General features: G+C 55.3%; 1 protein-coding gene across 2 annotated transcripts; it reads left to right on the top strand.

Annotated features, from left to right (window-relative positions):
- Nucleotides 1-872: 872 nt before the first annotated feature.
- On the top strand, nt 873-8,539 carry UPK3A (uroplakin 3A). 2 transcript variants are annotated; one of them, XM_060113799.1, is made up of 6 exons: nt 873-924; nt 1,964-2,119; nt 3,000-3,279; nt 4,814-4,896; nt 6,580-6,712; nt 8,380-8,539. In XM_060113799.1, the coding sequence occupies exons 1-6, from the start codon at nt 873-875 to the stop codon at nt 8,537-8,539; spliced, it is 864 nt and encodes a 287-aa protein (XP_059969782.1). The 2 variants fall into 2 exon arrangements, with proteins under 2 accessions (XP_059969782.1, XP_059969783.1); XM_060113800.1 differs by lacking the exons at nt 3,000-3,279; nt 4,814-4,896.
- The last annotated feature ends 1,709 nt before the right edge of the window (nt 8,540-10,248 follow it).

The following is a 10,248-nucleotide window of genomic DNA, read 5'->3' as shown; positions in this document are numbered from 1 at the left end:
AGTCCTTTTCTTCAAGTGGTTATACCACCAATGTCATACACAGATTCACTAGTTACTGTTGGGTTCCAGTTTAAAAATTTCCCATCCTTTTACTTTTATTTTTAAAATGTAAAATCTAAGGTGTACTGGGAGATGTGCACGCTTCCTGATGCTGGAGGGAACCATCTGGTCCAGGCGAAGACCCCAACACTATTTTCAAAAGCTCCCCCAGGAAGCACGCCTTGAAACCCTGATCCATCCCTTTTGAAACAGCCCTGGGCTGGGGGGCAGCACTCCTGAGCTCCACCAGCCCCGGAGCCCACCTGCAGCCTTGGCGAGTCCCTGGCCTCCCGGGGCCTTGGCTTTGCGCCTGTGAACTGAAGGGCCACACCAGGGGTCTTCAGACAACTCAGAGACCCAGGACTTCGAGGTTTTCCATGACACCACTTTCACCCGTTAACCCGTTTCATCTTCACAAGAGCCCAGTGAGTGGCACGTAGTAGGGTTTCCATAAATAGAATTCCATAAAGGGATCAGCGTCCTCACTTTACAGTGTGGAAACTAAGGCTCAAAGAGGGAGTGGTTTGCCCCCAAGGTCTCATTAGGCAAGAGACGCCCTGAAAGCGCCGCTCCAGCCTCGGCACACAGTAGGAGCTTCGGTCAGGGGACGGGGAAGGTCCGGCGGGGATGGATTTGTGCCCTGAGCACCTCGCGGTCCGGGGGAGCCCGGGGCGGGGTTTATGCAAACATCCTGCGAGGAGGCGGAAGATTGGCTGGCTGCGGCGGGGGCGGGGCGCGCCCGGGGCCCAGGGCGGACAGGTGCGCGCGGCGGGAGAGGCGCGGTGCATGCTCGCCCCCAGGACCGCCCGCCCTGTCGCAGCTTCTCTCGGGCTATGCCTCCGCTCTGGGTCCTGCTGGCCCTCGGCTGCCTGCGACTTGGCTCAGGTAAACGGCGGATGAGAGGAGGGGGCTGTGCCCGGGGAGGGCGGGCAGCTGTGTCCCGGGGCGTGTCCTGCACCCTGATCCTCCTGAAGGGTCCCCAGAGGAGTCTGGTTGGGAAGTGGCATCAGGAATGGGAACTTATTCCCTCCAGGAATGGGCACAGATGCCTGCTCTGTGCCAGGCCCTGTGCAGGCTCTGGGGACCCAGATATTAATAATAATAGCCAATGTTGGTTAATAAGCTGCTTCTGATGGGTATTCGAGGGCTCTGTGCTGGGTGCTACAAGAGACACACAGGGGAATGTGGGAGAGCAGAGAAGGGACTGGACTAGGCTCATGGTGATGCTTGGACTCAGGACACGGAGCGATATTTCATGTGAAGGGGCAGCATGGGCAAGTTCAGGGAGGAGGGGGGTGGCATTGTCTATCCTGGGAACCTCCCACCCATTGTCCATCGGTGTGACTGGAGCATGAGGTCAGGGGGTGTGCATGGAGGGGAGGCTGGAGACCCACGAGGCAAGTCCCAGAGCTTCAGGACCTCACTGCCCCTCCAGAGAGGCTGGACCGTGTTGGAGGGCAGTGGGGAGCCAGGAAGGGGCCCAGCAGGAGAGGGACGCAGTCAGATTTGCACGATAGAGCGCAGAGGATCGGGGAGGGCTGTTTCCTAGGGTCCAGGTGAAGAGGGTGGAGTCAGACAGGGCTGACGGGGTGGAGAGATGCATAGGAGGGGCAATGGGGTTCTTGGTGACTGAATGTCTGTTGCGGGGAGCGAGACAGAAGTAGTTCAGCTGGATTTCCTGGTTCTGGTCAGGATGGCTGGGTGGGGATGGGGATGCTGCCCGTGTCTGAGACAAGTTCCTGAGATGGTCCACAGGGAGAGTGAAACCCAGTGCCTGGCTCACCGCAGATGTTCAGTAACTGCAGAGGGGTGTGTGTGTGTGTGTGTGTGTGTGTGTGTGTGCGTGTGTGCACGTGCTCAGAGCGTGCCCGTCAGTGTGGACAGTTCTGCTGGGGGTCAGCTCCTGGCCTCATTGCTCCTCCAGGTGTGAACCTCCAGCCCCAGCTGGCTAGTGTGACCTTTGCCACCAGCAACCCCACACTCACCACAGTGGCCTTGGAAAAGCCTCTCTGCATGTTTGACAGCCCAGCGGCCCTCCATGGTACCTACGAGGTGTACCTCTATGTCCTGGTCGACTCGGGTAAGGGTCCTGCTTCCTCTGGGCTGCTCTGAAAGGGTCTTTGACCTGTCTGCAGGGAGGAGGGAAGGAGACAGGTAGAGGGGTGCTCCATCCCTGCAATTAAACCACCCATGCACCTCGCTGACATGCACTGGCGCCCGCTCTGTGCCAGCCCTGGGCTGGATAATTGCGGTCACAGACGTGCATCTGCCCTGGAGGGACATCCAGTCTAGTGGGGGAAATAATAACAGCATCAATCACTGTGTACTTACATTGTGCTTCGTGCTTCGCACACCTTTGAGCTAATAGTTACAACCTGCCTGCAAGGTAACTGTTAGGATGCTCATCACAGGGGCAAATAATCGGGGCTCAGAGAGGCTGAGCAACTCATGGGAGCTTCCGGAGCTGGAGAGCAGATCAGATTCTCCGGTCCCCAAGCTCAAGTCCTACCCAAGGCTTCCCGCGGTAGTTCAAGATCGGTGTTTGGGACGGAAGCCACGCATTCGGACTTGCTGGCTCTGGGCCAGCCCCGACCTGTTCGTTGGCAGCAACCCTGGGATCTGAGAGTGGGGACCCGATGACAACCTCTTACGTGTCCAGCCAGCAGCCATTTACAGCAGCTCCTCTGGGGTCATCATTTTATACTACAGCAAACAAGTATTGACCGCCTACCTGTTCCCAATCCCAATCTGCAGGCCCTGCGAGGTATTTTCCTCCCATTTCACAGAGGGTCCAGAGAGGTAAAGTGAGTGGTCCAAGATCACCCAGCAAGTAAGGAAGAGACCCCAGGGCCCAGTACAGCGCTGGCGCAGAGAGGATGCTTAGGGACGTTTGTTGAATGACTGAGTGAGTGACTAAGCTGGGGTGGCCAGGAACCTCACTCCCGGCACTGCCTCTACAGCCAGCTCCAGGAACGCCTCTGTGCAGGACAGCACCAAGGCCCCACTCAGCTCGACGTTCCAGCAGACAGAGGGAGGGAGGACAGGCCCCTACAAGGCGGCGGCCTTTGACCTGACCCCCTGCAGCGACCTGCCCAGCTTGGATGCTGTCAGGGATGTGTCCCGGGCCTCGGAGATCCTGAATGCATACCTGGTCAGGGTGGGCACCAATGGGACCTGCCTGTCTGACCCCAACTTCTGGGGCCTCTGCAACCCACCCCTGTCAGCAGCCACGGAATACAGGTGGGTGTGAACGGCTGCGGGAGAGGGGCAGGTGTGCCCCAGCCCCGACATGGGGCGACCTAGAGCCGGTGAAGTGTGAGAAGCCACATTTCTCCGGAGCTTACCACATGCCAGGACCGTCCCGGTTGCCATAAAGGATTCCTGGCTTCCTGGGCTCGTGACCGTGCACAAGGCCCTGTGCTCAGAAGGACCCCCTCTTGGCTTAATGCTCTGCCACTGCCATCTTGAAATTCTTAACTTTTAAACTAGAGGCCGCATTTTCCTTTTTACACTGGGCCCTACAAGTTATGCACCTGGTCCTGGCCCATCACCCATGTGGCAGTTCGTTTGACAGGGAAGGAGCTGTGGTCCAGAGAGGGAAGGGGGTCACCTCGAGAAAAGCTGGGGCTCAGCGCAAAGACTTCTCCCGCCTCCCTGCAGCACACCCTTTCGTGGCCCACCCATGAAAGGGTGCGCTGCAGGGAGCGCACAGCGACTCATTTTCACGCGTGTTTCCTGAGCATCTTCTCTGTGCCAAGCTGGGGGCTCAGCCCTGACCCAGGGCCAGGCGTCTTACCCAGTGCCCAGCCTTGATTACACTCACCCCTGTTACCATGGAGACACCTAGGTTGGGGTCTCTGTACCCTCCAGGCCACATCTGGGGCCCAGGCCATCCCTTACCTCCATCCTCTCACAGGGCTCAGCCCTCCTCTGGCCTCGGCCACTGGGCAGGACCTGAGTCCTGGCTGTCTTCTCCCCCACCCTCAACCCTTACCTCTGACCTTGTTCTTAACGTGGGAAAACCTCTCCCTCCTACTTGAGCCCACCCTACCTAGGGGACATAGGGCACACCTCCCAGCCTCTGGAATTCTCATCTTCAAACCTAGAGAAGCAGGGATTAAGCAAAACACTGGATGCTACAAAGATTTTAAGGGTCTTCATTTTTTTTTAAGTGTCAAACTAGAGGCTGTTGATTTATTTGATCTCAGAACATCCATCATTCTTAACTGAGGGTGAAGAAGACCTAAAGTAGGCCATGCGTATTCTGTACTGTGTCACCTGATCTTCCTTTATGTTTTGTAACACTTGATTGGGATTTTCTGCATATGAAGTTATCCTTTATCACAGGGCATCGGGGTTGCACATGGATATTATTCCTTTTTTTTTTTTTTTTATGTCACTTCTGTGAGACCAAGGACCAGGCTGGGAATAGAGTAAGGCAAAAATGCAAGAAGGACAGACGGGTCAATACTCAGCAAATCTGCTACATGCACAATATATACGGCAGAGAAACAGAGGGGCTCCCAGAGGGAGAGCCTAGGCTCCGACGGTTTCGTGGATGAGGTGGCATCTGTGCTGTGGAAACACGTGGGCAAACGTGCTGCTAATGCAAAGTCCAGCAGCATCCTGTTGCCAGAGCCCCACCCCCACCCCGCACTGGGGCCACCTAGATCTCCATCTCCTAGGAGTCCCACCTCTGCCCCGGTCCCTCCCCCTCCCTGTGGCTGAGGCTCACAGGATGGAGAGAAGTCAGCCCTGCTCCATTTCCTTCCAGATTCAAGTACGTCCTGGTCAATATGTCCACAGGCTTGGTACAGGACCAGACCCTGTGGTCGGACCCCATCCGCACCAACCGACGTAAGTGGTGGAAGTGAGCTGGGAGTGGTCCTCAAGGGAACCCAGGGAAGCACACTCGTGCTGTCACTTGGAAAAGTCTCTCCAGATACAGGCAGGTTATTGGGTTATGAGGAAAATGCATCTTAAAATAGTTTAACCCAAGACTTCATCCTCCCTCTCTCCCTCCCTCCCTCCCTCCCTTCCTCAAGGACCAGGTGCCATGACAGAGGAAGGTGGAGGATTTGCAGGTGTTTGGGCTGGCTGCCTGGATGGGTGTAACTGAAGGCAGAGTCAGCCGGCATTTCCAGCCCTGATGGTGTATTTGCCTCCAAATGCTTAGCGTTTACCCTGCATTTAGACCCTAACGAGCCCCTTTGTTGAGCCCTCACAAGGACAACATAATTATTCTGTAAGGCGGTTCCAGAGGCATCGTAGCCACAGGGGCATGAGCCCTGGAGGCAGCAGGGGCGCCATTCTCCTATGGTTTTTCTGAAATGGGGGGTCTTGCAGGCCCAGGCATCTGCCGGTCGTCCTGCCCTTTCCCCCTCAAGCCTCCATCTGAGTTCTCAACACAGATCCCAGGTTTATACACACCAAATCATGTCTGCTGAACCTTAGGGGCAACAGAAGAGATTTCCTATGATAATTTTGACGACCTGTGACCCTAACTTTAGAACTCCCTGGGAATTCTCTGGCAGTCCAGACTTCGCACTTTCACTTCAGCTGTCCTGGGTTCAATCCCTGGTCGGGGGGCTAAGATCCCACAAGCTGCAGGGCACAGCCAAAAAAAACAATTCCCCTGCCACCCATGGTAATCTAATGGGCCAGTTAGGGCTCTGTGAGTTTGCCTGAGGTCACACGGCTGGTGAGGGTGTCGCTGGGTAGGCATGCATGTGGCTGGGGGCTCCTTCCTACCCTCTGTCCCTGCTCACCCCTCCAATGGCACGCCCATGCTTTGTGGTCCCACTGAAACAGCACTGCCCTGGGACCGAGAGTCCCAAGTTCAAGCCCAGCATCTGAGCCTCACTGCTGTGTGGGACCTCAGTTTTCCCATCTGAAAAGTGGGAAGAAGAATCCTTGCTCTGCTTCTCCAGCAGGGTTCCTTTGGGTAATCCAGATAAAAGCACCAGGCCCAGCTCTCTTGGGGCAGGGAGACAGACCTACAGGCTTGAGGCTAGAGTCTGAGTGTCCTTGAACAGGAACTCAATCTCCCTGAGCTGCAGGGAGCAATCTGCAGAATGGGGGTCTCATGGGATTTACAGGAGACACTGGATGAAAAGTGGCCAGCTCACAGTAGGACCTATAAATGGTCTGTCCACTTAGTTCCAAAAGGGTGACACTGGCCAGAGCAGAGGGAGGGCACAGTGCTCCTGACTCCGTTAGACTGGGGACCTTTGCTCCACCTTTATTTTGTTTATAATCTGTATCCCATCCGTCTCGGAAGACTTGAGTCAGTTCATAATTTAAAATTATTCAAAAAGACAGTTAAAAGAGGGTGAGAGCAGACACACGCAAGAGAAAGTTGGGGAGTGGGATGCGGTAGCAAGTCAGATAATTACACCTGAAACCCAGGGAGAGGCACTGACCTGGGTCCTTGCTTCATCCCTGAGATTTTAGGCTTCCAGGGCAGGGGGCCCCCTGTGCGTCCCTGGGAGGAGGCTGGGGGGTGCAGCATCTGGAGAGTAACCAGCCTGCATCCCACAGTCGCTCTGTACTCGGCGATCGACACGTGGCCGGGCCGGCGGAGTGGGGGCATGATTGTCATCACATCCATCCTGGGCTCCCTGCCCTTCTTCTTGCTCATTGGCTTTGCTGGCGCCATTGTCCTCAGCCTCGTGTGAGTACCCACCAGTTGCGGGGGGCGCGGACAGGGCTTGGGGACACACTCCACCAGGAGGGTCTTCTGAGGTGGGGAGAGCCCGGGAGCAAGAGAGCTGCCTTCCACCCTGGGTGGGGTGGGGTCTAGTGAGAGGGGAGCAGGGTCCTGGTGTGTCCAAGGTCAAGTCTTCAGCTGGGTAGGGGGTTGCTGAGCACTGGGGCTTTGTGGGCAGATCCTAGCTCTGACACAGCTGTGCGTCTTGGGCAAGTATCTTATCCTTCTATGCCTCAGTTTCCTCTTCTGGAAAATGGAGATTCTAATCAATATTATCTGCCCCATGGAGTTTCGAGGGTCAAGTGAAATATTCCCTATAGAGTCCTCAGGGCAGTACCCACGTACTAAATGGGTATTAGCTTCTGTTGTCATTATAATTCACTCACTTGCAGTACAGATGGGGAAACTGAGGCCTGAGGGGGGAAGGGTGGCCCAGGGCCATACCCCCAGGTAAAACAGAGCTGGACCAGAGCTCCTGAGTCTCCTGACGCCACTACCAACTCTGATGTGTGTCTATTTAGATCAGGACTGGAGGTGTCCCATGGGGTGTCTGGAGCAGCTAATGGGACTGCCTGGTGGGAAGACAGGAATCCACTAATCCTGGGAGGATGCAGCAGGAGGTGAATCAAGGCAGCCGCAGGTGCATGAGAATCCAGAAGAGGGCAGGGCAGATCCTACCTGGAGCATCAGGGTGGGCTTCCTGGAGGAAGGAACAGCAGGAACAAATTTTTATCAGGGCTGGGGTGAACTGAAAACTCACATGCAGTGTGCATCTCCGCAAGAGAGGCAGGAGACCCAGGCGGCTTTAAAGATGGGGGGCGGGGGGGTGCCTGTCCCAGCGCGGGTGGAGAGAGTGGATGGAAAAGCTCCTTGGAGTAGGTGAAATTACGTGGAAAGGTAGAGATTAGCCAGGCAGGAAGAGACGTGGGGTGGGTGAAGGATGGAGTAGGGAGTGGTCAGTGAACTTGGAAATCAGATTGCCCTCTGACATTTAAGTTAAAAACACAGATAATAGATGAGATTAGCCACCAAGAGACTGGTCTGTCTGGCCAGACCTGGGAGCAGTCGGGATGTGGTGATGTCCCTCCCTCCCTTTGGGCAGCACCCTGATCTGGCACCAAGGTCCTGTTATCTGATTTTAGCTGGGCTCTTCCATTCGTCCCTCCTACCGTCCCCACCCCAGCTCCAGCTGCACCCAACTTCCCACTCTTTCCCCAGACACTCCCTAGTCCTTCCTATCAAATGCCTGGAATACCTTTCTGTGCCTCCACTCTCCTCCTTTAAGGCCAGATTAACTGCCCCCTCCTCCAGGAAGCCCTCCAGTGGACTCGTCCACTCTGTCTGGTCATTGTGTGCTGTGGTCTGTCTCCCCATACAATCTTAGCTCTTTGGGGACATTTGTCCAGCTCACGGTAAGACCTGTAAATTGTTCACACAACTCCAAAAGGGTGACACTTTTCTTATCCCAGGGCCTGGCACACAGTAAGTGCTCTGGAAAGATTGGTCTATTGAATGAAGGCCTAAGGTGACCTCTGTGAAAGCAATGTCTAAGTAGAAAGGTCCCTGACCAGCTGAGGGGTTGGGGTTTGCTCTGCGCCCCTAACCCCGGCTCTGTTCATCTCCTCCATCAGGGACGTGAGCAGTGCTGACGGAGAAACAGCCCACGACTCCCAGATCACGCAGGAGGCCGTCCCCAAGTCCCTGGGGACCTCGGAGCCCTCGTACACGTCTGTGAACCGGGGGCCGCCCCTGGACAGGGCCGAGGTGTATGCCAGCAAGCTCCAGGACTGAGCCTGGATGCCGCTTCTGGGTGGCCACAGTCTCCCCGAGGGGCTTGCTCAGGGGTCTGCGGGGGGCCATGTTCACACCCTGACCCCAACCAAGGCAAACACAGGGCCTGTTGGTCCAATTGCAGGAAAGCACTTAATAAAATCTTCCCAAGATTTTGAGTTCAATAAAGACTTACAGAATGAATGAGTGAGATGCTGAATGAATGAATGAGTTGTCATTTTGAGGGTTTGCATTGTTTCTCTGGAGGGCGGGGGCAGGGGGCTAATTTTCAGTCAAAGCGAAGGTGGAGAGGGTAAGGAAATCAGGGCTGTTAGAGCACCGGGGTTGTCTGAGTCTCAGGCTCCTCCGGAAGATGGGAAATCAGCACCTCCCCTGAGGGCTTCGCGTGAGCTTTAGGGATTATTAGATGCTGTTTTGGGGGTTGCTGGATGTGAGGTACCAGAAGCTGATCTGGGCCCAGGGTATGGCTCTGCTGGCAGCTCGTCCTGCCCCCCCACCAACCCTGTAGTCAGCACTTTCTCTTTGGGGCTCAGTTTCCTCATCTGTAAAATGGGCTGATGTAAACAGTTAATTTCAGGGCCATGCACTTCTGGGTCCCTTCATAGCTTTATCTGAGGACCCCACCACAGGCAGGCAGAAGAGGCTGCAGGACACAGGGGAGGGACGCCAAGTCCTCCTGGGGGCAGACGGGGTCTCCCAGTCCTGGGTCTGTGAGTCTCCGCTCAGATAACTCAATTATGTCTTCTGAGCCAGGTGGCAAGACTGCTTTCCTTTCTGGGATGTGCAAAACAAGTCAGTCCCACTTCCCATCACTAAAAGAAGAAGAGGTTTGTCAGGGGACTTCCCCAGCGGTCCAGTGGTTAAGACTCCGTGCTCCCAGTGCAGGGGGCGCAGGTTTGATCCCTGGCTGGGGAACTAAGATCCCACATGCCAAGCGGCGTGACCAAAAAAAAAAGAAGAGGTTTGTCAGAGCAGGGTTGGTTAAAGAAAGAACGCTACCTGACAGCTGTGAGGAAGAGCCCCAGTAGGCTGATGGGATGCTCTCAGGGTACCAGATCACGGATGCTGAGACATGTCCAGATGCACCAGAGGGGGCCATAGCTGACAAGGCAGGAGGCCTTTGGCCCCTTTGGAATGGCATTCAGGCCCCTTCTGTGCAGCACAGGGGAGAGGAGGATAAACCTTCATCTTTGGGCAGCATGGGGTTGGGGGGTGAGCTTGGATTCGAAGGCAGAAGCCAAGCCTTGGCCAGCTTCCAGTCAGTTCTATCCAGTCTGCAGAATAACCCAAGCTGGTGGGCGGGGGTGGGTGGGAGAGGCTGGGCTTGGCTCATGGATTCTGGGCTGGACTCAAGCTTCACAGAAACTTCTAATTATAAATACCCACAGAAGCAATTTTTCTAGCTCACTTCTCAGATTCTGAAGGATCCTCTCCTTCCATGACTGAGCTGGCAGGGCCTTCAGAGCTGAGCTTTCCACCTCCACACAGATGCTGCTTCACCTTCCCTCCTATCTCAATCATGGTTCATCAATGAGCTGATCACTGTAGACATGCTGTGTGACTTGGGGCAAGGAAGTACCCTCTCTGGGCTCCTCTGACCTCATCTGTGCAAAGAGAGTCAGAATGTTTGTGAAGGTTGCTCCAAAATAGGTGATTTTTTTCTGAGATCTAATCAATCACAAGGTGATGTCATTCAGTTAAATCCAACC

This window comes from Mesoplodon densirostris, chromosome 11 (genome assembly GCF_025265405.1).
Source record: "Mesoplodon densirostris isolate mMesDen1 chromosome 11, mMesDen1 primary haplotype, whole genome shotgun sequence".
Taxonomy (NCBI): Eukaryota; Metazoa; Chordata; class Mammalia; order Artiodactyla; family Ziphiidae; genus Mesoplodon; species Mesoplodon densirostris.
The sequence above is the reverse complement of the archived record's forward strand: the minus strand, read 5'-3'. Positions and strand labels throughout refer to the sequence as shown.

Bases quoted from the DNA above. Each gene is read 5' to 3' on its own strand.
- UPK3A (XM_060113799.1), top strand. From the start codon at position 873: ATGCCTCCGCTCTGGGTCCTGCTGGCCCTCGGCTGCCTGCGACTTGGC. The intron at 925-1,963 runs GTAAACGGCGGA...TTGCTCCTCCAG, and splicing joins CTGCCTGCGACTTGGCTCAG to GTGTGAACCTCCAGCCCCAG. The intron at 3,280-4,813 runs GTGGGTGTGAAC...ATTTCCTTCCAG, and splicing joins TCAGCAGCCACGGAATACAG to ATTCAAGTACGTCCTGGTCA.